Source organism: Pongo pygmaeus, chromosome 12 (assembly GCF_028885625.2).
Source record: "Pongo pygmaeus isolate AG05252 chromosome 12, NHGRI_mPonPyg2-v2.0_pri, whole genome shotgun sequence".
NCBI classification, from domain to species: Eukaryota; Metazoa; Chordata; class Mammalia; order Primates; family Hominidae; genus Pongo; species Pongo pygmaeus.
In genome coordinates, this window is record NC_072385.2 from 65,384,969 (window position 1) to 65,412,936 (window position 27,968).

Below are 27,968 nucleotides of genomic sequence, written 5' to 3' on the forward strand. Positions count from 1 at the left end.
CTGGCATTATCCGGAGATAACTACAGCCAACATGCTAGGGCATCTGGGGCAGAATACGGAAAGCGGGAGGGACAAATTGCCAATGTTTGGAATCTGGTTTCCAGGTTGCTGTTTTTGGGGGCTCTGGGTGTGGCGGTTGCCGTAGCTGAAATCCGCTGCACCATGTCGGCCTTCGAGAAGCCTCAGATCATCGCCCATATCCAGAAGGGCTTCAACTACACGGTGTTTGACTGTAAGTGGGTGCCCTGCAGCGCCAAATTTGTGACCATGGGCAACTTCGCACGGGGCACCGGCGTCATTCAGCTGTACGAGATCCAGCATGGGGACCTGAAGCTGCTTCGGGAGGTGGGTGCCGGGTCGAGGATCCGGACTGTCGTTGGGGCGAGTGCGGATCCTGGGGTCTGCATTCCTCTTTGCCAGAGCCTTCGTCCAGCGTCCCCCAAAGCATGGCTTGAGCCGCGCGAGACCAGAGAAGCTGACCGCCGACTGAGGAATGTTTCCTATTTAAAACCTTTCTTCTCATCCGCGGGGTAGTTCCTCCGCGCCCAACCGTCCTGCCACCCCCAGTGCAGTCCAGCCAAAGCGGGCACCAGGATGCCTGCAGTGTGGTTGGAAGAGGCAACCTAACGCATTCGACAGGTATCAATTGAGTGCCTGGTATTCCCAGGCATGTGAATGGCAATGTCCCCCATCTCATGGAGTTTATTTTCTAGTGGGAGAGATACTCAGTTCAATAATCAAAGCAACGATACATAAATACAAACCGAGATGAGTTGTCTCACACAAAAGAACACGGTTACGGTTCAATGAGAGTGAAAACAGATTTGGGATGAATGAAAACAGATTGTGGTATGTGCAGAAGCTAACTAGGCCAAACTAGGAGTAAAGGCCAAGGTTTCCAGGGCTTCTGCACATGCAGAAGCTCAGTGATGGGAAGAAGTTTATCTCCTTAAGAAACTAGAGGGATAAGCAGGAACCAGACATTGCAAGATCTGTAGGACATTGAAAGGATTTATGCCTTTTTTCTAAGAAAAACCGGACACAATTGAAAGGATTTAAGCAGGATGTGGCAAGATTAGGTTTACAGGGTTTTTTTTGAAGATTACTAGTGAAAGAATTAGAGAATAATGATAGTAACTAGCATTTCATAGCTGTTTATAGTTTTTAAAAAGTCTTGATTTGGGTTACCTGAAAAAAAAATCATCAGTCATAATCAGATCAGGGTTGTAATAGACTACAAGAGCAGGGTAGGTTAAGAACTCTGGGAATCAAAATCTATGGAGAGAATCTGCTTGGAGGAGGTAGGGATTAAACTGGTAGATAAAGGATGAATACAATTTGGACTGTTAAGCCTAGAATAGAAAGTATGTAAGACCCCAACCCGCTTTAAGTTTCCCTAAATGACAAATATGAAACATGGCTTATTTTTTTCTACCTTTCCTTGTATTGTTCATCACTTAGCTTCCGGGAACCAGTGGCATTTTTTTTTTTTTTTTTTTTGGAGACGGTCTGTCACCCAGCCTGGAGTGCTGTGGTGCAAACACAGCTCACTGCAACCTCTGCCTCCCCACCTCAGCCTCCCAAGTAGCTGGGACTACAGGTGTGTGCCACCACATCTAACTAATTTTTTTGTACTTTTTATTTTATTTTATTTTATTTTTTGGTAGAGATGGGGTTTCACCGTGTTGCCTAGGCTGGTCTCCAACTCCTGGGCTCAAGCAGTCTGCCTACCTCGGCCTCCCGTAATACTGGGATTACAGGCGTGAGCCACCAAGCCTGGCTACCTGTTGCTATTCTAATGTCCAGTTCAGATTATCTAATGTATGATGCCCTTCCTGATTTCTACACAAAGTAAAATTTCTTTACATTGCATTTTGGGTTTTTTTTGTTTTTTGTTGTTGTTGTTGTTTAGAGATGGCGTAGCTCTGTCCCAGTCTGGAGTGCAGTGCTACTGTCATAGCTCACTGCAGCCTGGAACTCCTGGGCTCAAACCATCCTCCCGCCTCTGCCTCCCAAAGTGCTGGATCAGGTGTGAGCCACCATTAAAAAGAAGAGGCATTTAAAGGATTTATTCCTTTTTCTTTTCTTTCTTTTTTTTTCGAGATGGAATCTGGCTCTGTTACCCAAGCTTGAGTGCAGTGGTGTGATCTTGGCTCACTGCAACCTCTGCCTCCCAGGTTCAAGCGATTCTCCTACATCAGCCTCCCTAGTAGCTGGGATTACAGGCACGTGCCACCACGCCCAGCTAATTCTTTTGTATTTTTAGTAGAGACGGGGTTTCACCATGTTGGTCAGGCTGGTCTCAAACTCCTGACCTTAGGTGATCCACCCGTCTCGGGCTCCCAAAGTGCTGGGATTACAGACATGAGCCATCGCGCCCGGCCATTTATTCCTTTTTCGAAGAAAAATGGGACATGATTGAAATTTTTTTTTTTTTTTGAGACAGGGTCTCACTCTTGCCTAGGATGCAGTGCAGTGGCAGGATCAGGGCTTAGACCTGTGACTTTTTAAAATAAGAACAGGCCTGGTGCAGTGGCTAACGCCTGCAATTCCAACACTTTGGGAGGCAGTGGGGTGGATTGCTTGAGCCCAGGAGTTCAAGACCAGCCTAGGCAACATGGCGAAACCCCGTCTCTACTTTTTGTATAAAAAAAAATACAAAAATTAGCTGGGCATAGTGATGCGAGCCTGTAGTCCCAGCTACTTGGGAGGCTGTGGTGGGAGGATCTCTTGGGCCCAGGAGGTCAAGGCTGCTGTGTTTGCACCACTGCACTCCATCCTGGGTGACAGAGAGAGACCCTGTCTCAAAAAATAATAAAATGAAAATATATGATTTGTATGTATTTCAAAAGTACACTTCATCAAGTGGAATAGGGTAGTTTGTCTTTTGTAGCGACTGGGGAATTTCAGCAAATTTTAAAAAGATAATTTTCTTTTGTAGCAAAAATAATATGTGTTCATGATAGAACATTTAGAAAATAGGAAAATGAAGAAAATATCACCCACAATCTCAATGCCAGGAATAACCACTAAGTATATTTTCAGGCCAGGTGTGGTGGCTCACACCTGTAATCCCAGCACTTTGGGAGGCCGAGGCGGGCAGATCACGAGGTCAGGAGATCGAGACCATCCTGGCTAACACGGTGAAACCCCGTCTCTACTAAAAATACAAAAAATTAGCCGGGCGTGGTGGCGGGCGCCTGTAGTCCCAGCTACTCGGGAGGCTGAGGCAGGAGAATGGCGTGAACCTGGGATGTGGAGCTTGCAGTGAGCTGAGATCGCGCCACTGCACGCCAGACTGGGTGACAGAGCAAGACTCCATCTCAAAAAAAAAAAAAAGTGTATTTTCACCTGGATCCTTTGGATCTTCTTTTTTTCTACCATGAGTTATCTGAGAACACACTATTTCAAGGTACTGTGTTTAACAAGGACCAAAGATATTTAAAAGTTGAGTCCTTTCTCCTAAAGAGGCTACTGTCCAAAAAGAGGGTAAAACTAATACAAAAATACCTTTGAGAACTTACATTGGGCTGGGCGCGGTGCTGATACCTGTAATCCCAGCACTTTGAGAGGCCGAGGCGGGCGGATCACAAGGTCAGGAGAGTAAGACCATCCTGGCCAACGTGGTGAAACCCCATCTCTACTAAAAATACAAAAATTAGCTGGGCGTGGTCAGGTGCGTGCCTGTAATCCCAGCTACTCCGGAGGCTGAGGCACGAGAATCACCTGAACCCGGGAGGCAGAAGTTGCAGTGAGCCGAGATCGCGCCATTGCACTCCAGCCTGAAGACAGAGGAAAACTCTGTCTCAAAAAAAAAAAAAAAAAAAAGAACTTACATTGTATTTGGCTGTTCTGGTGCAATGGAAAAAATTTTAAAATATAGGTTAAATACTGGTCCAGTAACTCCCACTCCTTACTCTGCATCAGGATCATTTGAGTGCATTTTATGGCTTGTGTGTGTGTGTTTTAAACCATTTGTGCCTTGGTCCCACCCCTGGAAATTCTGACACAGTGGTACATCTTTGTTGCATCTGGAGTAAGGTTTAGAAATCAGAATATTTTTAAACTTCCGCAAGGTGATTCTAATGACTCTCAGGGCTGAGAACCATTGAGCTAGATGGGTCATTTATTAAAATGTTAGGAAACAGACTTGATTTATCATCGTAGATCTACCCCTAAGTCAAGTGCTCCAAAGCTCATGCATGGTTCTTTTTTTTTTTTTTTTTTTTTTTTTTTTAATTTATCACTGACTTGGAGCTCACAAAGCCCGTGCATCTAGGAAGAAAAGATGTAAAGGAAGCATATCAGTCTTTGTTGAAGTCTTCTTTATCTTAGTGCTAAAAGGATAGATAGGGAATGGAGGGCAGGGCCTCCGTGTTCAGTTGAGCAGTTTTTTGTACCACACAAAGGTGTCTGGCTTCGTGCTCAAATGGGAGCTAAAAGCTTTTTCCTTCATCAAGCCTTACATGTGTGAGACTTCATCAGCCTATAAGGGGCAACTTTTTTCTGATGGGCACAGATACCATATGGACTAGGGATGGTCCTGAAAAATGGAAACACAGTTGTAGATGTTTATATTAAAAAAAATAGCAATAAGCTAATAAAATTCTGCTTTTTTAGCCCCTGTGCTACCGAATTTACTGCTTGTTAGCATTTGGTTGGCTAGATCTTTTAATGTTAATTAAGTATTGCCAGGATGTGGAGGAGGAAATACTGACAAGCTGTACTAGACCCACCCACATGCAGAACAAAAATAGCTCACACAGGAATTATTGATCTTGAGCTTCTTTAATCATTTTAACTTCTTATAGCAAGAAAATGAACAGCTAGGTCAATTATGACCATCATTGATGGCCATTTTCAGTATCATATAGCAAAAATTGTTAGTATATATTGATTTTCTTTGTTGAACAATTTTTGCAAGATAGAGCTGCTTTTTTTTTTTTGCCAGCTAGTTTTCTAGCAAGAAAAATTTTGATTTACCACCAACTTCTTTTCATCTTTTCTTTTCCATAGATAAACTATCTAACAGGGCAGAGAGGGAACCCGTTTGTGAACTATGAAAAATTAGCTTCACTAGTATCCTCTTAATTTAGCTATTATTATTATTTCCATGAATGTCTGAGGAAAGAGGAAACATGGCTACTTTTGTAAGCCAACAGAGCTCAGCCCTTCTGAGCAAAGTGCAGTCCTCAGTGTGCACAAATGATAAGTTTTAATACATTTAATATGTTCATAATACGTTTAATACGTTGAAAATATACAATTTGAGTTTAATTTGGTTCTTGCACAGCAGACCACTAATGACTATAAATATCTTTGTGTTTCTTTAAGAAAAGAACAAAGAACATGAGGGAAGCATAATATCATATATTTATATCTTGTAAAGACATGAATGAAGGTAAAAACCAAAGGGCAGCGATCTGAAAGTAGGTTTAATTCATGCCGTTGTGCCATTTACCTCAGCAATCAAGACTGTAACATTTCTTTGATACTCCCAATAACTCTCAGGTTTACAGAATGAGGACTCCAATAATAAGATGTTTATTTAATCAATTTACATCTAAGCCTGGAGGCAGCCTAGTTTAGAAGAAAAAGTCTGGATTCTACCTGGCTCTTGGGACCTTAGGCAAGTCACTCAGTCCTCTGAACCTGTTTTGTCATCTTGAAAGTGGTGTTCTGAACACTTAGTTTGCAGTGTTGTATATATTAGAAAAGGGATGGTCTAGACTGGAAGAATATCTAAAATGTATCTGAAATGTAGGTGTTCAATAGATGGACGCTATTTTCATGATTGCATGTCAATGACACCAGAAACTGAACAGTTTGTCAGAACCCTGGCACGTGAAAGTATGGTAGGAGAAAAGAGAGAACAAAGAAAGTGAACTCCAGCCCTGGTTTGTCTGTCCCTAGTGTTAGGGCTGAGAGATTCATGGATGGTCATTTATACCTTCATTCAACAAATGTTGAATGCCTGCTATTTGTTAAAAAAATTAGGCAAGGCCCTGCTGTCATGGTGCTCACATTCTAGAAAGGGGGACATAATTGCATGAATAAAATAATTTTGTTGATAAGTATAATAGATGATTAAACACGGTGAGTGACAGTAACTGAGGGGTTTTTCAGATTGGGGAGACAAGGAAGACCTCTTTGGGGATGTGGCATTTGAACTGAAATCTGAATGAAGAGAAGGATAGAGTCATGGTGACCTGGGGAAAAGTAGTCCAAGCAATGGGAACAGCAAATTCAAATGGCCCAAGTGGAAGAGACCTTGGCAAGTATGAAGAACAAAAAGCAAGCCAACTGGTGTGGCTGGAATTAGTAGAGAAGGCAGGAAACAGGAAATGAAGTCACACAGACAAGACCAGATCCCAAAGGACTTTATGCATTTTGTATACCATAGGCCTTCGTGCCACTCTTATGAGTCTGTGCTTCTCAATGTAGATACATTTTACTCCTTTCCTTTATATTTGTAATAAAGACATACTTTTAGAAGGGATGCAATGACAAATGTGAAAATGTATAGAGCTTATTGTGTAGACTGGTTGTCAGTTTGGTTTCTTTCCTTTGAAGGTAGCAATTCTCAGACATGTACATGTGTCAAAGAATCTGCACATTGCAGTGCTGTTTTTGGAACACCATAAAATATTGGAGTAGTCGGTTCCATCTCTGCACAGGGAAGAGATTTTCAGCAGAAAAATCTGACTATATATATAGATAGATACATAGATAGAGATTCCGATTTTTACATCACAAGTAACCACACAGTTTTTAAGTCTTCACTTCCAAGGTTTTTTTTATTTTTATTTTTACTTTTTAATTTAATTTTATTTTTTGAGACGGAGTCTCTCTCTGTTGCCCAGGCTGGAGTTTGGTGGTGTGATCTTGGCTCACTGCAGCCTCAGCCCTCTGGGTTCAAGCAGTTCTCCTGCCTCAGCCTCCCCAGTAGCTGGGATTACAGGCGTTCACCACCACGCCTGGCTAATTTTTGTATTTTTAGTAGAGAGGGGGTTTTGCCATTTTGGCCAGGCTGGTCTTGACCTCAAGTGATCTGCCCGCCTCAGCCTCCCAAAGTGCTGAGGTTACAGGCGTGAGCCACTGCACACAGTCCAAGTTGTTTTAACTGGTGTTCATTTGCTAGTATTTTCTACCAGGCAAGCTAAGAAAATTATTTTTAAAAAAACTTTAAAATCTGAAAACAACACATCCATTGGCTTTTATTCTTGGTGAATTTTCTAATTAATGTATTATGTTAGTAACAGAAGATCAGTGTGTTCCAGGAGTATAGTTTGAGATTCTCTAGTCTAATGGGTCTAAAAGTGAAAGTTGGGTAAAAGAATAACAGGGAGGAAAGTTTTTGCTTCCAGTTTTTAATTTTTATCCAGCAGTAAAATTTTAGAAGACTGTAGGGAACCAAAGAGTGTAGGTTAGTTTCTACCTCTTGCATGGCCTAGGAATCACAGAAACCCTCATCAGAGGTTTGAGGGGAGAATTCTGGGAAGCAGAATGCTTTAGCTGGTTGGTGGGAAGAAAATGGGAGACCAGTCTTCCCAGTGCTTCTCTGAGAAAAATGTTCCCAGAGAACTGGGTCAATAGATGATGCAAGCTCTCCACAGCTTCTAATCCCCTGTCTCCTGGAACCACATTGCTGTGCATGAGGACCACCAGCTTCTTACCTCAGAGGGTCTGCTTCCACCCTCTGCCTCAGAACATGGAAGCCATTATCAGTGGCTTAGAGCTGGCAAGGCCCAGGTTCAGTGTGAGACCAAGGGGAGGAAGGAGTGGATAGCCGTCTCATCAATTGGCATAGGTTGGAACTCTGAATTAATTTCACCATAGAAATCGTGCCCTAATAGTGACTAAGTGCTTTACCACTGTTAATATATTATTTCAGGTACTTTTATTTGAGGAGAGGGGAACGGTGAGGAAAACATAAATTGCCTGCAGTTAGAAACCGTGTGCTTTGTTGACAAAATTTTGATCCTCTGTGTTGCCCCATTTTAAGATACTCTTTTTCATAAAATTGGGAAAAAATGGGAATAAATGAGTATTAATTTTCTGCTGCAGTGAATAACTGATGCCATCTCAGTCTACGTGTGCATTGAAAAGAGAAACATTTTGTGGTTCTGTGCTTCTCATCAATAGGGTCTTTTACAAACATGTTACTGTATGTGGCTGGTTTCATTTACTAGACAATTCTGAGGAGGGTATGAGTGCTTTTAGACTTGGCCACGTAGTAACTCCAATTTATCTAGATCACAAACAATAGGAAAGTTCAACAGTCTGGGAGTTTCCAAAGCCCTATACCATATAATGGTAACCTTTGAATCACAGAAAAAAAGTTGTTATAGTTTGTGTTAAGTGACTTCTATTTTATTCATGAAAATTGCTATGTATACCTTATATGGATAATACACCCTATATGGAAATGCCTGGATAAACATTGAAAGTGGCAGGGAAATTATTTTTAAAATTATTTGAAACAGGCCAACCTGGGAGGGATGAAGAGAACTGAAGAGTTACAAGGGGAGATGTCCTGGAAACTGGAGAATGCTGCAGAAGGAATAAAGTTTATCCAGATATATTGTTAAGTGAAACAAATCAAAGGACAGTGTACCGTGATCTGCCTTGTATTGAAACAAACACGTGTGTGTTTGTAAATGCGTAGAAGGCCTAGAAGGGTGGGGATTACTTCTGGAGAGTGTTAAAGGGACTCACTTTTTCCTTCCATCCTTTTGTTTTGTTTGAATTTTTATAGGGAGCAGGTATTACTTTTATAAACATTAAGAATTTAAAAATGTAAAAATTGTTAGAGACCAAGAGGAATAGTTTTGCCCCATTGAGGCTGACAGTCAATGGGAAGTGTTATATGGCAAGAGTGTGGTGTGGGACAGATATCAGTGGCCTCATCTAATTCCAGATTCCAGAGATCTCAGGAGCCAAGGCAGCAGGAAAAGCAGTTAGACTGTAGGAGGGACTTTAGTGACCTGGGCAGGTAGAGTTGGTGGCGGGAGGGACCATGGAGAAATAAGAAACATCAGGAAGTAAAAGAAGGTGAATAGAAGACCCAGGGAGGCGTAGGAGTAGTATAACAAATATGTATATTTTGGAGGAACCAGATAGGAACTGATATTTGAGTTGTTAGCTTTTTGAGGGACTGGCCAATCTCATTCATCTTTGTATCCTCTTTTGCCTACTTCAGTGACTTGCATGTAGTAGAAACCATTAAATGTTGAATGTTGTATGAGTTGGGCAAATCTGTAAAGCCCTATGCTTTGGTCTCCTTTTACGACAGGAGGGTATTGTGTTAGATCCTTTCCAAGGACCTTTTTGGCTACATATTCTTCTTCACCTTATTTCCATAAGCCCCATACCTTAAATAATATATTCGTATGTGATTGTTTTACTAATGTGATTATATACAATACTTGGAGCAGGAGCCTTTTAAAGTAAAGAAACCTCGAAATACTGGCTGATCCATACTAATAGTAGCGCCTTGGTACACACAAGTTTATAAATCTCTCTGCATTGAAAAGGCCCCAGAGAAAGTGGGACATAAACATCTTTAGTTTATAGGGTTCTGCAGGGAAAACTATAAGAGACACATAACATTTTTGTTCCCATAGCCATCTGGAAAGATAATATCTTCATTATGTTCTCATTTCTGCTGAGGATCTTAAAGAATATCACATGAAATGCTGAAACTTTCATATTTGCAATAGAGATTGTAGAGCTGTCAGCATTTGAATGTCTCATTAGTGAAAGGAGAGGAAAGGCAAATTAACACTTTTTCTTTTTGACACTTACATACTTTAAAGAAAAATGACTAAAGGAAAAAGCATGATTATTTTCGTCAGAAGATGTTTTAATTGCCTTTTATATTGTCTTGTTTAAATGCCATAATAGAGCCATAAATATGATATTAATAGATTATAAATATCTGCTTACATAAATAATATATCCTCTCTTCCTTCCTTCTATCAAGATTGAAAAGGCCAAACCTATTAAATGTGGAACATTTGGTGCAACATCTTTACAGCAGAGATATTTAGCTACTGGAGATTTTGGTGGAAACCTTCATATATGGTAAGATGATTTAGTCAGTATTCAGACAGATGAGATAGGCAATTTATTTGATAGTTTCATTACTCTTTCTCTGAAAGAGAGAATTTTAATTTTAAAATCTTTCTTTCTATGTTCCATTTTAACTATAAAAATATGAGAATTGTCTCTAATATATATTTGTATATTTCATATTCAAAATCCATTAAAAAATACTAACCTATTTTTCTTTAGATATTTTGGAAAATATTATCAATGCTTATTTTCACACATGCAGTTTGGTGCTAGCATTTAATGCCATGTATTTGTAAATAAAGGTCTGTTTCCCCTCCAACTTTAAAAATACAGTATATAAAAATGCATATGAATAACGCTGAAAAAGTAGATATTAATTATTTATATTTCAGCAAGAGATTTAGCACCGCAGAACGTTTGTTTTTTAAAGCTTTAACATCTAAGCACAACTTTTTAGAAACATATGTGTTGAACAAATCGAAATAAACTTGTTTTGAATGGGCAAAATCACAATTCTGCCAAATGCCTTTTTCGTGTTTTACCTAGAGCTGTTTCTTATTTAGAGTGGAATGAATTGAAATTCCTTTTTAATTACTTTGCAGGAAAATCTATTATTTTAATCATTTAAAGTATACAGCAGTGTTCTAAAATATTATGGAGAAAGTTCTAGAGTGTTCTAGAAAAACTGTCTTCCCTGCATCATGTTATCTAACATGACCTTTCTTGAGTCTCACTTAGAACCTGCTACTTTATTATTACATTACTTTAACATATTTATCTGTCTTAGAATCATAACATTAAACAAAATGGAACTATTTTAATTTCTCCTTGCTTTAACTCCTTAATAATTAAATTAGCATGTATTCATTAGTTCTTAGATGCTTTGTCATATGCTTCAAGAGATACTGGGAGAGAGGCAAGTTTGAATACTATTTTAAAAAATAAATATATTTCAACACAAGAGTATTCAAAATATTGGATAGTACCATTGACCATCTTTCTAATACAGTTTCCTAGTATATAGTACAGATATTACCAATTTACTTTCATTGATAAATCTTATAATTTCATGTTAAAAATAATGTTTTAAGGTCTATAAAATAGTAAAACAGTCATTTCAAGTAGAACCACAATCCTGTTTAATCTCTTGATTAGTTCATAATGATGATAAATGTCATTTCTAAACTAGGTTGAAATATCTCAAAAAATTTTTTTTGTTTTTGAGGTGGAGTCTCACTCTGTTGCCTAGGCTGGGGTGTAGTGATGCGATCTCGGCTCACTGCAACCTCCACCTCCCGGTTTCAAGTGATTCTCCTGCCTCAGCCCCCCAAGTAGCTAGGATTATAGGTGCCCACCACCCCTGGCAATTTTTTGTGTTTTTAGTAGAGATGGGGTTTCGCCATGTTGGCCAGGCTGGTCTCGAACTCCTTGACCTCAGGTGATCTACTCACCTTGACCTCCCAAAGTTCTGGGGTTATAGGCGTGAGCCACTGCACCTGGCCACAGATTTTTTATTAGTAAGGTTTTACTAATAAATCTTGGCCCAATAATAAATTGGAATTATATTTCATGTATAGTCACATTCATTTAAAAAATCTGTAAGTTATTGAAAACTAAATTATTAAGAGAAATGTAAATAGAAGTTCCCGTAGAAAAGCAAAAGAAGCGGAGAAATGGAGATGGGCAAGAAAAGAAATGTGTGAGGAACACCTAGTCAAGCCATTCATTGCCCAGTAGTGCAGTTGTGGTAATCAGTACTTTCCTGAATGCCTTTCTGTGAATTGACCTATTAGACGAACTTCAGCCTGTCTTGCAGTAATACATATTGTTACCAGTACGATGACACACTGAAAAATATGTCAGTAGAAAATCAGTGTGAACTTCAGTGGGAAAATAGTACATTATAAAGGAAGAAATGTGTACAAAGTAAACACTACTCATATTTTATCCTTTAAAAAGGTCATAAGATCCAACTACTGAGGCCTACTTTTGAAGAATTCTATATCACTTTGAATTTACATATATATATATTTTTAGATAGAAATATACTAGCTGCATTTTAACAAAAATCTTTGCATATTTGGTGAATGGAATTTAACAATGAGTATGATGATTTAGTAAGGCCAGCTAATGGTGTCCATCTTCTGTTCACCTCCCATATTTTTGTAACAGCCACTAAAACCCAGAATTGGAAAAAACTGTCCTGAGAGCCACGTCCTCAGATACGTGGTTGTTTTTTTCCTTTTCTTTTCTTTTTTTTTTTTTTTTTTCTGAAACAGGGTCTTGCTCTGTCACCCAGGCTGGAGGGCAGTGGCATGATCTCAGCTCACTGCAGCCTTGACCTCCCTGGGCTTTAGTCTGTATTTGAAGCAGTATTTTTTCAGACTTCAGTGTACCACAGTCATTGTTTTCGGGACCCATCTGAGATCCTGATTCATTATGTTTGGGGAGGAGCCCGTGAGTCCACGTTTATCAACAAGCACACCTGGTAATTCATCTGTGGGGGTCTTGGATAGATCGTCTTTGAAGAACACTAAGTATAGTGAGCTCAGGATTGGAATTTCAAGTTGAATGATGACAGTTCTCATTGGGGGCTTGAAAGAAGTTGAATGGAGAGAAAATTTCAGAAGTGTAAATAAATGTATGAACTATCTTCATAGCAAAACCTTAATTTCTATACAAAAAAAAATCTAACTATAATATATCTTTTTGAATTTCAGTAGTAGACTTAAATGTTTGGGATATGTGGTGTAAGAAGCTGTGTTTGTTGTTTAGGAATTTAGAAGCTCCAGAGATGCCAGTATATTCTGTAAAGGGCCATAAAGAAATTATAAATGCCATAGATGGCGTAGGTGGACTAGGAATTGGAGAAGGAGCACCTGAAATTGTGACTGGCAGCCGAGATGGTGAGTCCCTGTATTCTATGTATTTTGTTTATTTATTTTAATGGAAATCTCTATGCAGCAGTACGTCCTCTCTGAGTAAAAATCCCCTTCAGTCACCTTGACTCCCTAAATCTAACAGTCTTGCTGTTACTTTTTTAACAGGCAAGTTTGATTGCTTATCTCTCGATTGTTTCAGACTTTTGGGTATTTTGAGATAGATTCATAGCACTTACTAACACTATTTTAGTGTTGAGCTGGTTCAGCTACTAACAATGGTGGTTTCCTCTGAACCTTGAAGGATTTAAAATGTCTTTACAGGTTTTTGAGGCAGCTGACGATATAATGTGGGTGGCAGCTTTTAATTTTCTTTTTTTAAAAGGCAGAATTAGTACTTGTGAAAATTGTCATATTGACAGCTGGTTGAAAACTGAAGTTCTGTGATCCATCCGCTAAGCATTATAGAGAGTTCCAAAGGCACCAACTCACCTCTTCCACCCTGCAGTGACCAACAAGGGCCAGGTCTTTTGGTGTCCGAAGTGGTACTGCGTGACTTTAATAGAGTCACAAATGTTGTTGCTTCACGAGGGGTACATGAGAAATTTGGTACCTATTGTAATTGATTTGGCTAGTTGTTTAATGGCTGCTCAAGACCATGAGGAAATTGCTTTAAAGGAAAAGTGAGATGTAATTTTCTAGTTGGTACTCAAGAGCAGCTGTGTTTTAGAAATCACTTATTTTTTTAATCATAAAGGCAATATTGAGTATAGAGGGAAAAATAACATTCAGTCTACCACACTACCACAACCATTAGATTTTTCTTTTCCTTTTAGGTCTTATATATAATTTTGCATAGTTATAAGTGTGAATATGAATTTGTATCTTAGAAACTTTTTATTTAATGTTTTGTCATATGCAAATGTTGCTGTTTCCACAGTTATCATTTTAATGACTATATAATATTCCATCAATGGCCATACTTAACCATTCCCTTATAAGCCTTCAGTTTGTTGTCTTATGAGAGTGGCTTAAAAATAATGAGTAAATGAGTATTATCACATGTGTAACTCTTTTGGAATAAATATATTTTATGATTTTTAAAAAAATTTAATGGGCGAGGTACAGTCACTCACGCCTATAATCCCACAACTTTGGGGGCTGAGGCGGGCAGATAACTTGAGACCAGGAGTTTGAGACCAGCCTGGGCAACATAGCAAAACCCTGTCTCTTCTAAAATACAAAAATTAGCCAGGTGTGGTGGCACACAACTGTAATCCCAGCTACTCAGGAGGCTGAGATGCAAGTTTTGCTTGAACCTGGCAGTGGGAGGTTGAAGTGGGCTGAGATCACACCACTGCACTCCAGCCTGGGCAACAGAGTGGGACTCCGTCTCAAAAAAAAAAAAAAAAAGTTTAAAATTTATTGGCAAACATTCCAAAGTACCTGTTTATAGTCAGCTACAGTAGATGAGATAGATTTCTAGTCTACCCTGTCAGCATTGATTTTCTTTTTTTCCTTCCTTATTTTATAGACAAAATGGTATTCCATTCTAACTTGTGTTAATTTTTTTCTATGTTTACTGGTTAATTTTGTTTTATGAATAGTCAATGTTCTTTGCTCATTTAACTTTTGCAAACTTACTATAAATCTTATCAATTTGTATAAATCCTATAGAGAAAGATAATCTCTTATCTCTATATATGGGATTTTTTGTTTTCTTTTTAAAACAGGCTTTTGGTGGGTGCAGTGGCTCATCTCTGTAATCCCAGCACTTGGGAGGCTGAGGTGGGAAGATCACTTGAAACCAGCTTGGGCAACATAGGGAGACCCCATCTTTACAAAAACTAAAAATTAGCCAGGCATGGTGGTATAGTCCCAGCTACTTGGGAGGCTGAGGTAGGAGGATCACTTGGACCCAGGAGGTCAAGGCTGCAGTGAACCATGATCGCATGACTGCACTCCATCCTGGGTGACAGAGCAAGACCCTGTCTCTAAATAAATAAATATTAAAGCAGCCTTTTAATGATCAACTTTATTTTATCCCTGGAGATAAATCTAATGTTGTACCTCCACCTTTCCTGAGTTATTTTCCTTTTAAGGATTTTTTATTTTTTTTGCCCTTTTCTTATTCTCTCTCAGGTACTTGCCTTTTAGCCATTTTATTACATGCATTTGCATTTCTTGTAGGTAGTGACACTATTTTAGTAAGTAGTCCTATAACATGAATTAAAACGAGGGGGTTGAAATTAAATTGAGAATTTGTTAATTTTATTAACATTTTCCTCTTCACTATTGCCACAGGAAAATTAAACTTAACTGTATATGAAATAGTATTCTAGGCCAAGCACAGTGGCTCACGCCTGTAATCCCAGCACTTTGGGAGGCCAAGGCAGGTGGATCACCTGAGGTCAGAAGTTTGAGACCAGCCTGGCCAACATGGCAATACCCTGTTTCTACTAAAAAAGTACAAAATTTAGCTGGGCGTGGTGGTGCATGCCTGTAGTCCCAGCTACTTGGGAGGCTAAGGACGGAGAATCGCTTAAACCCGGGAGGCGGAGGTTACAGTGAGCCAAGATCACGCCATTGCACTCCTGGGCGACAGAGTGAGGCTCTATCTCAAAAAAAAAAAAAAAAGAAATAAAGAAAAAGAAATAGTATTCTAGAACTCACATAAGAAACCATTAATTCAAAATTAGAGTGTATTCATGCCAATGGTTAAAATGGGTAGTAAGGAAAAAAGTAAAAATTAAAACAACACTGGTATTTTCCCTAAAAAATAACACATTCATTTTAGGCTCATGATTTGAATTATGTAACAGTCACGTTTGCCTTGTCAGTCATCACTCGTAGATAACTTAGGAACACTTGTTGGCTTTTCTGTGCGTCTATTAATTTGGAAACCAAGTCAGATAGTTACATATGGGTGATATCTCTGATATTAAATACAACTTACCCAATTAGAAGTCAGAACAATGTGGATATTTTCAGATGTCATAACATCTGTCATATTGCCATGTACACAGGAAGCCATAGAAGAATGTAGAAAATAAACATAATCATTCACTTTTGAATTTTTGCCAACTCACTTTTATGCATGGCAGGAACTGTGAAGGTGTGGGACCCAAGGCAAAAAGATGATCCTGTTGCTAATATGGAACCTGTACAAGGAGAAAACAAGAGAGACTGTTGGACTGTGGCATTTGGTAAATTATTGAAGAATTCTTGCATTTGAATTATCAGATGGTAGAAAGCACGATGCTGCAAGAAATTTCACAGTAGTCTCTTTATAGTCTGTTTTGTGGATTATTCTAATAGTTTACTGAGGCAAATACACGTGGTGGTTAATGTCAGCCTCTGGGGCCTGGGTTTGAATTCTCACCTGCTACTTATTGGCCATGTGGCCTGGAGCAAGTTACCAAAGTTATCTGTTCCTTGGTTGTTTCATTTATAAAATGGAATTAATAATAGAATTTACTTAGTTGTGTTGTCATGAAGATTCAATGAGTTAATTACATGTAAAGTGCTGAGAATTGTGCTTATTATTATGTGTTTCTGTTTAACTAGATAATATTGATCTAATTTAAAGTCAGACACCATTAATGGGGATAAACCAAGCCTCAAATGCAAACGGTAACCTAACAAATCATACATTACACTGTATACGGAGTATGTTTATTTTCTAGAAAATAGTTTGCCATTACAAAGTTACTTCTTATAAATTTTGATAACTATTCCTTTATTAATTTACTTAAAATGAATATTGATTTTGTAAGACTAATTGACATTTGCCCTTTGATATGGCTTGGATCTATGTCCCCACCAAATCTCATGTCAATTGTAATCCCCAGTGTTGGAGGTGGGGCCTGGTGGGAGGTGATTAATGGGGGCGGAGTTCTCATGAATGGTTTAACACATCCTCCCGTATACTTTAAATCATCTCTAGATTACTTGTAATACCTAATATAATGTAAATGCTGTGTCAGTCATTGTTGTATTGTTTAGGGAATAATGACAAGCACAAGAAGTCTGTACATTTTTAGTGTAGACGCAAATTTTTTTCCAAATATTTTTGATCCATGGTTGGTTGCCTATAGATGCAGAACCCATGGATAGGGATGGCTGACGGTAGAAGAGAGTAATAGTAGGAATATCCTTAGAGATGGCTCAGGACAATGGCCATAGGTGTTAGGATGGCCTGAAGATAGTTCTAAGTTTTTGATGGTGTTTTCAAGGAAGAGATGAAATCCGAGCTTTAGGAAAATGAACTAGTGGTATTTAGCAGGAGTGATGAGTGGTACAGAGAATATGAGTTCAAGAGCTCTTTGCAGTATTCCAGGGAAGACCTAAGTTACAAGCACTGAGAAGGGAGCAGAGTGGATGATTCAGAAGATAATATTATGCAGAATACATAGAATTTGGGAATGTTTTTGGATATGAAGAACAAAGAAAAGGATTATGTCCAAGATGACTGAGTTTTCAGGCTGATTGTGGGGTGAATGATGGTATTAATTGAAAAAATTATACAACGGGTGGGATAATTTGTAAAGGAAAATGATAAGGTCATTTTGGGACATCATGAGTTTAAGATGATGGTGTACCATCTAGGTGGGGCCCACAGTGGAAATGCAGGGCTGGAGTTTATGAGAAAAACGAAGTTAGAGGCAGTAGAGAATGAAAGCATTGGGATAGGATGCCCAGATAGCCTAGCACAGTGACAGGGGCCTCCTTCTCACTTAACAGTCTTTCCTCAGCGAGAGGTACTTGGAAAAAAATCCTTGAATTAATTCCAGGAGGATGAGTTTAACCACAGATTATAAACTTACTTCAGGTATGATCATCCACACTACTAAAAATATGTCACAGTGTGCTACAACTTATTTCAGATTTCCTTGTAAAGATGGAATCACACCAGAACAACATTTTTCAAGTTAAATTAGTTTTAAAGTTTCTGTTTGCATTCAAATATAGTTACTGCCAAGAAAGCAATAGAAGTATAACTGTATTTATTCTCTGAGACCCCTTTGTGTTTGAGCTGTAGTTGGCCTGCTAGCCTTTGCGGATATAGTAGAAAGCATTTTCTTTTCTTTTTTTTTGAGACAGAGTCTCGCTTTGTTGCCCAGGCTGGAGTGCATTGGCGCGATTTTGGCTCACTGCAAGCTCTGCCTCCCAGGTTCATGCCATTCTCCTGCCTCAGCTTCCCGAGTAGCTGGGACTACAGGCACCTGCCACCACACCCGGCTAATTTTTTGTATTTTTTTTTTTTTTTTAGTAGAGACAGGGTTTCACTGTGTTAGCCAAGATGGTCTCGATCTCCTATAAAGCATTTTATTTAAATTGAATTCAATAAACACTTTTACATATCCTTTCAGTATGGAATTACAGTGAATGAGCTTATATTAGTTAGTCTGCTTTGCATTGAATTGCTTTATTGCTATAAAGGAATACCTGAGACTGGGTAGTTTATAAAGAACAGAGTTTTATTTGTCTCACGGTTCTGCAAGAGTATCCAAGAAGCATGGTGCCAGTATCTGCTTCTGGTGAGACCTCAGGAATTGTCTGCTCATGGCAGAAGGCGAAAAGGGAGCAGGCATGTCACATGGCAAGAGAGGGAGCAAGAGAGAGGGGAGGAGGGAGGTGCCAGACTCTTTAACAACCAGACCTCACATGAACTAGAAGAGCGAAAACTCATTACCATAAGGACTGCACTGAGCCATTCATGAGGGATCCAGCCCCATGACCCAGCACCTCCCATCAGGCCCCACCTCCGACATTGGGGATCATACATCAACATGAGATTTGGGGGGACAAATATCCAAACTCTATCAGAGATTTAAACAAAACAAAAAACTAATGGATACCACATTAATAATCTTGATATCCTGTCAGGATTGATAAGATGGGATTCTACCCAGTGTGATTTTTAAAATCTGATTTAATATAAGTTTTATGTATAGTTTCATAAGATTTTTTTGAAGCAGCCTTTATAAGGATGTGAAATGTTGTATCTTGATTTCCAGGCAATGCTTATAATCAAGAAGAACGTGTTGTTTGTGCGGGCTATGACAATGGGGATATCAAACTATTTGATCTCAGAAATATGGCATTACGGTGGGAGACAAACATCAAAAATGGGGTAAAGTACATTCTGAGGCTTTTTGGTTTCTCTGAGCATGTTTCCATTCACCTCTGAACTACTACAAAAGGAAAACACCTCTAGTAACTCATCTGAGTCAACCCCTCTGCCAATGGTTCTTAACTTTTTGAGGCCAAATCCATTTGAGAATCTAATGAAAATCCTGGATCCTCTCTTCAGAAAATGAGCTTACACCCACATGTGGTTTGCACAATGTTGGGGGAGTCACCAGCCCCGTCAGCCTGTCTTCAGACCCCTGTGGGCCATGTAGTAAGATTTCAAAATAAGCAAGTAAAAGGCCTTTTGATGCCAATGTCAGAAAGCCTGAAACAGTAGTCACCTCCCCAGCTCAGATTTTTGGTTCCTCAGTTGTACACCTTTAGCAAAGAATGTGGTTTCCTCCTGTTTTCTACTGTCAGCCTTGACTTAACTGTTAAATAATGTAAAAAGTTAAATAATGATTCCCCAAAGGCATTCACTGAGCATGGGAACCCAAGATTGTTTTGTTGATCTTACTAATGGAAAAAAAAATGGTTTTTTTTTTTTGGGGGGGGGATGGAGTCTTGCTCTGTCGCCCAGGCTGGAGTGCAGTGGCACGATGTTGGCTCACTGCAAGCTCTGCCTCCCAGGTTCATGCCATTCTCCTGCCTCAGCCTCCCAAGTAGCTGGGACTACAGGCACCTGTCACTACGCCCGGCTAATTTTTCATATTTTTTAGTAGAGATGGGGTTTCATCGTGTTAGCCAGGATGGTCTCAATCTCCTGACCTCGTGATCTGCCCACCTTGGCCTCCCAAAGTGCTGGGATTACAGGCGTGAGCCACTGTGCCTAGCCAAAAAAAAAAAAGAATGTTTTTTTTGAGACAGAGTCTCTCTCTGTCGCCCAGGATGGAGTGCAGTGGCATGATCTTAGCTCACTGCAACCTCCGCCTCCCGGGTTCAAGCGATTCTTCTGCCTCAGCCTCCCAAGCAGCTGGGACTACAGGCACATGCCACCACGCCTGGCTAATTTTCGTATTTTTAGCAGAGACAGGGTTTCACCATGTAGGCCAGGCTGGTCTTGATCTCCTGACCTCGTGATCCACCTGCCTTGGCCTCCCAAAGTGCTGGGATTACAGGCATAAGCCACCACGCCTGGCTGGAAAAAATTTTTTATGGTAAAAGTTAAAAGATAAAATGATCGTTGGAGTGCTTTCACATTATCTGACCATTTTAAAGCTGTTTTACTTAGTATAAAAGAGCCTCCTGAGTAATACTGGTGAGACTACCAATAATAAGTATTCTCTATTTTCAGGTGTGTAGCTTGGAGTTTGACAGAAAAGACATAAGTATGAATAAGTTAGTAGCCACATCTCTGGAAGGAAAGTTCCATGTTTTTGACATGAGAACACAGCATCCAACCAAAGGTTTTGCCTCTGTTTCAGAAAAGGTAAATATGAGGGAAATGTCTTTCTATGAAGAAGAATGATAGCTTGGTTTAGACTGATAAGTAGAATTAGTCACCAAGGTTTCTTCCAGGTCTTTATGTGAAGGGAGCTATTTTTGATATATTCCTGTGAGATCTTGACAAGTTTTTCTGTGCAAAGAGTACTTCCCCAAAGTTTATCAACTTTAGACTTCTTGATTATAATAAAGATCTCAGTTAGGTAGGAATCTTATTTTGTAGTTTAGGAGCAATTAGAAGAAACCTAGCTGATATTAGGAATTTGATCAACAAAACCAAGCCTGGTGTTTCCTAATAAGTATATAATATTTGTGCTAATACCTGGTTATATATTTTTCAAAATATAACTATATGTACATGATGTCATTTCATTACACTTTGTTTTATATTCCAGTTTGCTATATTAAATGAAATTATTTAAATCGCTGAGTACTGTGATTATAGTAGATGTTCAAAAATATTTACTTACTTAACTTTGCCTTGCTTTTGAGGTAGCTGAGAGGGAAATACGGTATTACAGCATTAGACCAATAGATGAGGAAAGCAGGGCAAAGAGAAAATACTGGTTTAAAAAAAAGATAGTTTCTGGACTGGGGAGATTACAGAAAATGCATGCAGAAAGGTCCTGTCATTCACAAGAAATGGATTGGAAATGTGATTTGAACTTCCTCAAGTATAAAAAGAAAGAAAGATCAGTTACAGATTCCTTGTTTCCATAAGATTAAAATATACAAGTTGCTCAGGAAGTAACAACTTACTCCCTTGCTTCTCTCTGTCCTGTGGATTCAGTAAGATTTCTTGAACCTTCCTATTTTGTCTCATTATTATTATTGTGTGTAAATTATTGTCACTGCCTTATGAAAACTAAATTCTTGACAAGATAGCTATAAATTATAATATTGGTTTGCTTTTGTCATTTCAGAATATATTAAGTATCTATCAACAACATAGATCACTTTACTAAACTGTTCCATGTATAATTTGCAACACATATTTCATTATCTATAAATAATAGTGTCATCTCCAGTTTTTTGTTTTGTTTGTTTGGCTTTTTTTTTTTTTTTCTGGAGACAGAATCTTGCCCTCTTACCCAGGCTGGTGTGCAGTGGCATGATTATGGCTCACTGCAGTCTCAAACTCCTGGGCTCAAGTGATCCTCCTGCCTCAGCCTCCCAAGTAGCTGGGAGTACAGGCACATGCCACCATATCTGGCTAATTAGAAATTTTTTTTTTTTTTCATAGAGACAGAGTCTTGTTGTGTTGCCCAGTCTGGACTTGAAACCTGACCTCAAGTGATCCTCCCACCTCAGCCTCCCAAAGTGCTGGGATTATAGGCGTGAGCCACTATACTTGGCCCAGTTTTTTAAAATTATATTTAGTTAACCCAGTAATTGCTAAATCTGCCAAATAGATGACTCTGGTGTATTTTAAGAGGTCATTTCCCCTCTTGCTTTTTGTGTTTTTCTCAACTTCCTGAAGAAGAAGAGAAGTTTAAGCTACAAAATAAAATGTTTCGACAGCTTGAACCTAATCACTGGGAGACTGTTACACACTCAAAATGTGTGTTTTGAGATATGAGTCTTTATCTGCTAATGGTAATTCTCTCAAAAGACTACTGAAATCAAAGGTCAAGACTAATCACTCACTAAAATGTGGTGTACCACGATAGCCAGCCCCACTGTTTCTACAAAGCAGCAGTCATTCATTCCCTCCCGCCTCCTTTCTCTCTCTCCCTCTGTCTCTCTCTCTCTCCTAAGTTCCCCCCAGTTAATGCAGTGGCGCCAGGATGGATTTACTGGCTGCTACTGAGGTGCTAACAAACTGTTAACCTTCCAGTTGCTGGTTTTTAGTCTTTTAGTCTAATGTGAATGATAAAGACCTTAGCTTATTATGACCATAAACATTGTCTATAAGTCCTCATGGTCCTTATTTTGAAGACTGAACAGGTAAATGGCAATAAATTGAAAATAAGGCTCTGGGAGCTGTTAGTTAAATTTCAGTCTATAAATTTTAGTTAAAATTCAGTCTATATACTTATTGCTGAGTTTTGCTGTGAACCTCAAACTGTTCTCAGAACTAAAGTGTATTTTTAAAATTTGGTCCACATTTTTTGTATATATAAACAAAAGTATATGCTTTTATATTTTGAGTGTTTTCCCCCTCAGAATGAACTAGAGGTATTTAAATATGTAAAATCTATTTTCATAATGTATTTGGTACTATAAACTTAAATAGATTTTAATACCTGTCTTTTTAAAAATCCAGTAGAACTTTGTTTCATAAATCAATAAAGAAAAATGATGCTTTTTCTAATTTCTTATGTGTTCCTATAAATCTCTATAGCCATTATAAAGAGATGTGCCAGAAAATAACCTTAATTACTTTTATAACCATTGAAATTATAGTAGTAAAAGTTTTTTATTTGCACCGTTTCTCTTCCAGGGCACCATTTAGCATATAAACCAGTTGTATGCCTCTTGTTCTATTTAGGCTCATAAATCTACTGTGTGGCAGGTCCGACACCTGCCGCAGAACAGGGAGCTCTTTCTGACAGCTGGAGGCGCCGGCGGCCTTCACCTCTGGAAGTAGTAAGTCTGCCAGTGCACACTGCTCCTTTTAAAGTTACCTGTGGGTATAAAGTAGGATTAGATTGAACTTTTTTTTCTTTTTTTTCCTGCTTTGACTTAGTTCATTTTGATATGATTTAAAATTTCATGGTGTTACATAACTTGTTTTCTAAGCATTTTGTATGAGTATACTTTACACTTGGTAGAGTGTACACTAATCTTCTTTTGATACATTTTAGTATATCATTTTAGTTGTGTCTTCTAAGTATGAAAAATTTGGCCCAAGACTTTTATCGGATACTATCTTGAAGTGATTAGAACACTCACTGCCTCTAAAAGATGGGGAAAGGGTTCCTTGCCTAAATTTAGATAACATCATTGTGATAGACCCCAACAGAGCCTGAGACTCCTGATTGGTCTCCAGGAAAGATCTTATCACTGAATTTGCTTTCTGCATATCTAGGCAGGGTGAGTTACAGTGAAAGCTTTTACTATGCACACTACTTTCTGAATCCCAAGGGCGCTAACATCGTAGATACTAGATCATTTAAAGGTCTGATATCCTTGCTCAGGGTTGGCCTGTGAAAAGGAAACAAAACAAAACAAAAATTAAAGGTCTGATAAAAATTGTGAGTTAATGGTATTTCTGAATACTTTATTAGCTAAGCAATATGTACTTGGAGAGGAAAAATTACATCTTTCTTAAACATCACTCAGGGAAAAAATAGCAAGCCCATAAATGGAGGACATTTCAAAAATAAAGTTTTCATTAATAATGTAAGAAGAAAAACACCATCCTCAATATATCTGGGACTTTCACATTTATAAAATTCTTCTCTATTAGCTCCTTTGAGAAGCTGGAAGGGGTTCCGAAAAACAGGGCTACAGTTGGAAAGTGCTTGTTAAAGTACTGTGTGCAGGGATACCACTGACAAAAAAACAGATTGAACGCTTTATCTTGTATTTTCTGACAGAGTCTTGCTCTGTCACCCAGGCTGGAGTGTAGTGGCATGATCTCGTCTCACCGCAGACTCCACCTCCAGGTTCAAGGGGTTCTCCTGCCTCAGCCTCCCGAGTAACTAGGATTACAGGTGCCCACCACCACGCCCAGCTAATTTTTGTATTTTTAGTAGAGACGGGGTTTCACCATGTTGGCCAGACTGGTCTCGAACTCCTGACCTCAGGTGATCCACCCACCTTGGCCTCCCAAAGTACTGGAATTATGAGTGTGAGCCACTGCGCCCAGCCAGAGTGAGCGCTTTAGATCGAAACACTTTGGTTATGGCAAAACCATGTCTCTACTAAAAATACAAGAACTAGCCGGGCGTGGTGGCACACGTCTGTAATCCCAGCTACTTAGGAGGCTGAGGCACGAGAATTGCCTGAATCTGGGAGGTAGAGGTCTCAGGGAGTCGAGATCGCACCACTGCACTCCAGCCTGGGTGACAGAGTGAGACAGAGCGACAGAGACTTTTTCTGTCTCAACAAACAAACAACCAGTATGGTTTCTGAGTGAAAAGCAGAGAAAAAGTTTGAGGCGTTCTGGGAGAATGTGGGGTAGAGAGATCACTTGCTAGTTTCCCTTCTTCTAGCACCTCTGCCCATTGTTCTTCCCTGATTCGTCCACCCTGGTCTCCTCCCCATGTTAGACTCTGCCAGTCCCCTTAGTGAAGCCATGTGGTGGCACGTCACTATTTTACTTGGTGACCAAACTCTTTAGGCTGCTCACTTGAAGAACTAGTCCCAGCTTTCTTTGTAATCTCCACATGGATTTGTATTCCATGAGACACACGAACACTTTCGCAGCTGGAATTTTTTACTACAGTGGATTTAGTTCCGTCAGTAAAGTTAGGTCTGTATGCAAATTTGAAGTTTAGCACAATGTAAACTTTACACCTAACCAGAACAGATGTTCAGTCTAATCTTCAAATCGGTTTGGAGTTTTACTGTCAAGTATTGTACCAGCAAAGGGAATTGGTTTAAGTACAATGATATTTAGCTTTATTTTCATTTGCCAGTCTGTCTTGGTAGTAATGCAATTAAATTGTAAATATTTATTGACCACTGAACCAACAGCTCCTAGAAGAAATCATCTAGTTATTCACGACTTGTTTTTTGAATGAAAAACTTCAACATGCTGATTTTTTTTCGAGTATTTGAATCATATACACATATTCTTTTAAAACTTCAACAGATAATATGGAGGGTTTTAAAAAATCTTTGTTATCTTTTGAATACTAAATAACTGCAGCCTTTGCCAAGAGATATGTGAAAGATGTCTGTATTTAAACATTCATCTGAATGTTTTCTTTTTTTTATCAAAATGATTTGTAGGGTTTGAGAGGAAGAGAAAATAGTAGATCATTGACCTGTAGATTCTTCTTCCATTTCCTTTCTGCTTCTGATTGGCTTTGTGCTTCTTACGTTCTTGGCCTTTGCCAGCATTTATGAAATAAAGGTGTTGTCATAATTGATACTAGTAGGTTTTGAAAGGCCTTCTGAGGAGTGATACTTTTGTATGTTATTAGGAACACATCTCTGTTGGGGAGGAGTGTTTTCTTTCCCCTTTTCAAATCTAGACCAAATAGGATTTATGACTTTAACCTTCTGCTTTTCTTACTGTATAAATTTATGTTTTCAGCTGAAAAAAAAAATGTTCTCAGAACCACTTTTTTCTTGTTTGAAACAATTACATTTAGGTCTAACATCTCCACCCTGTGACGCCTTCCCATAGAAATGGTACACAAAAGGTCCTTAGGCTTGGGTCCGTGTAAGGGAGCTCGGGGGTTAGAAGCTGGCATCAGTTTTTCCTTCTAGAAGTGTTTAGATGAAGTTCTGCAAATGTTACTTACAGCCGTTGCCTTTGCACGTTGTTTGCCTGTGATATCCAGCAATCTATATCTGGAGAAAAATTACAATAAATAAAAGATTGCCAAAAGCACCAAGTAAATGTATTAAAGAATCCTAGATCAACCTAGAACTTTCATATTAAAAGATAAAATATAGATACATGTTGAACAGAAATGACTTTTAGAAGTTTTTAGTAGAACTAATAACCCTTTTTTATGACATGTTTTGGGGATAGGATTGAGGTTGAAATTGTCTCTTTATTTGCAAACAACTCAGTATTAGAAAGATTCTTTAAGTATTTATTAGTCCTAGTAACCAACTGAGAAATAGAGTCATTGAAGTGTATGTATAAAAATAAAATGGTGAAAGCTAAGATTTATGCGCTCTTACCATTTTGATCTTGTTTTCAGTGAATACCCTATTCAGCGGTCAAAGAAAGATTCTGAGGGAATAGAGATGGGAGTCGCAGGTTCTGTAAGCCTTCTGCAGAATGTTACGTTGTCCACCCAGCCCATTTCAAGTTTGGATTGGAGTCCAGATAAAAGGGGTCTCTGCGTCTGTAGTTCATTTGACCAAACGGTGAGAGTACTGATCGTTACGAAGCTCAATAAAATTTGACTTCAAGACTTTGGACTTGAGGCCGAGGTGGGTGGATCACAAGGTCAGGAGATCGAGACCATCCTGGCTAACATGGTGAAAGCCCGTCTCTACTAAAAATACAAAAAAAAATTTGCCGGGCATCGTGGCAGGCATCTGTAGTCCTAGCTGCTTGGGAGGCTGAGGCAGGAGAATGGCGTGAACCTGGGAGGCAGAGGTTGCAGTGAGCCGAGATTGTGCCACTGCACTCCAGCCTGGGCAATGGAGCAAGACTCTGTCTCAAAAAAAAAAAAAAGACTTTGGGCTTGAAACCTTCCAGAGGAACACTCACAGAATTTAAGATAGGTTCTGGAGTCCTCTGACCCTCATTGAACAAAGCTAGATTTGGCCGATGATAAAAGACCCCAGCCACAAGCCCCTGCGCCAGCCTCCAGCCTCTCTTGGGGCGTGTTTGCTGACTTGCTGCTGCACGTGGGTATCAGAAGCACCAAGTAAACTATCTCCAGGGTCAGTTCTTTTCTCTCCCTTCCATTTCTATGTCAATAGTTGTCTATAATTAAACATATTTCAGATTTGTTCTGTGTCCGTGAAGTTCCATATTTTATCTTTATGCTTGTGTTATGTTTTAGTGTCTATAATGTTGTGGTGGGAATCATTTCATTTGGTTTAAAAGAGTTTGCCTTGGAAAAACTGAATTAACCTTCATAAATACATTTTGAGAGATTTCAGTGTGAGTAAGTTTCTGGACATAATATTATTGTATAAAATATCAAAATGGTGGGCCAGGCATGGTAGCTCACGCCTGTAATTCCAGCACTTTGGGAGGCTGAGGTGGGCGAATCACGAGGTCACGAATTCGAGACCAGCCTGGCCAACGTGGTGAAACCCCGTCTCTACTAAAAACACAAAAAATTAGCTGGGCGTAGTGGCAGGCGCCTGTAATCCCAGCTACTTGGGAGGCTGAGGCAGGAGAATCACTTGAACCCAGGAGGCGGAGATTGCAGTGAGCCGAGATTGCACCACTGCACTCCAGCCCTGGTGACAGAGTGAGACTCCGTCTCAAAAAAAAAACACAAATATATATATATATATCAAAACGGCACGGTTGGTCTAGATTTGGGTAACTATTTTCTGCAATTTAATTCATAAAACAAAATGCTTTGATTTTAAAGAGCTCTTTTTTACTTAAAATACAGGAATTGAATTGGTGAGACTTTTGGTTATTGACTGTGGTAAGTGATGGTGAAATGTACAAGATTGTAGGGGTTTTGTAGTCTTATTTTTGGTCATACTTTAAAAATGCATTTTATGAATAAACTTCTGTTTTTGAGATCTACGGAAGCTTTGATTCTGTTCCCTTAACAGTAGTAATAAAGTTAACATTGTTACATCATTTTGCTTTATAAATGCTTAATTAGT

The 27,968-nt window shown here is 39.0% G+C and overlaps 1 protein-coding gene across 1 annotated transcript; it reads left to right on the forward strand.

Moving 5' to 3' along the window:
- The first annotated feature begins 30 nt into the window (after window positions 1-30).
- On the forward strand, window positions 31-27,885 carry DNAAF10 (dynein axonemal assembly factor 10). The gene is made up of 8 exons (XM_054473776.2): window positions 31-345; window positions 9,986-10,086; window positions 12,853-12,983; window positions 16,061-16,162; window positions 18,977-19,092; window positions 20,386-20,520; window positions 23,026-23,123; window positions 26,363-27,885. The coding sequence occupies exons 1-8, from the start codon at window positions 163-165 to the stop codon at window positions 26,568-26,570; spliced, it is 1,074 nt and encodes a 357-aa protein (XP_054329751.1). The 5' UTR covers window positions 31-162; the 3' UTR covers window positions 26,571-27,885.
- Window positions 27,886-27,968: the final 83 nt, after the last annotated feature.

Bases quoted from the DNA above. Each gene is read 5' to 3' on its own strand.
- DNAAF10 (XM_054473776.2), top strand. From the start codon at position 163: ATGTCGGCCTTCGAGAAGCCTCAGATCATCGCCCATATCCAGAAGGGC. The intron at 20,521-23,025 runs GTAAATATGAGG...TGTTCTATTTAG, and splicing joins TTGCCTCTGTTTCAGAAAAG to GCTCATAAATCTACTGTGTG. The intron at 23,124-26,362 runs GTAAGTCTGCCA...TCTTGTTTTCAG, and splicing joins GGCCTTCACCTCTGGAAGTA to TGAATACCCTATTCAGCGGT.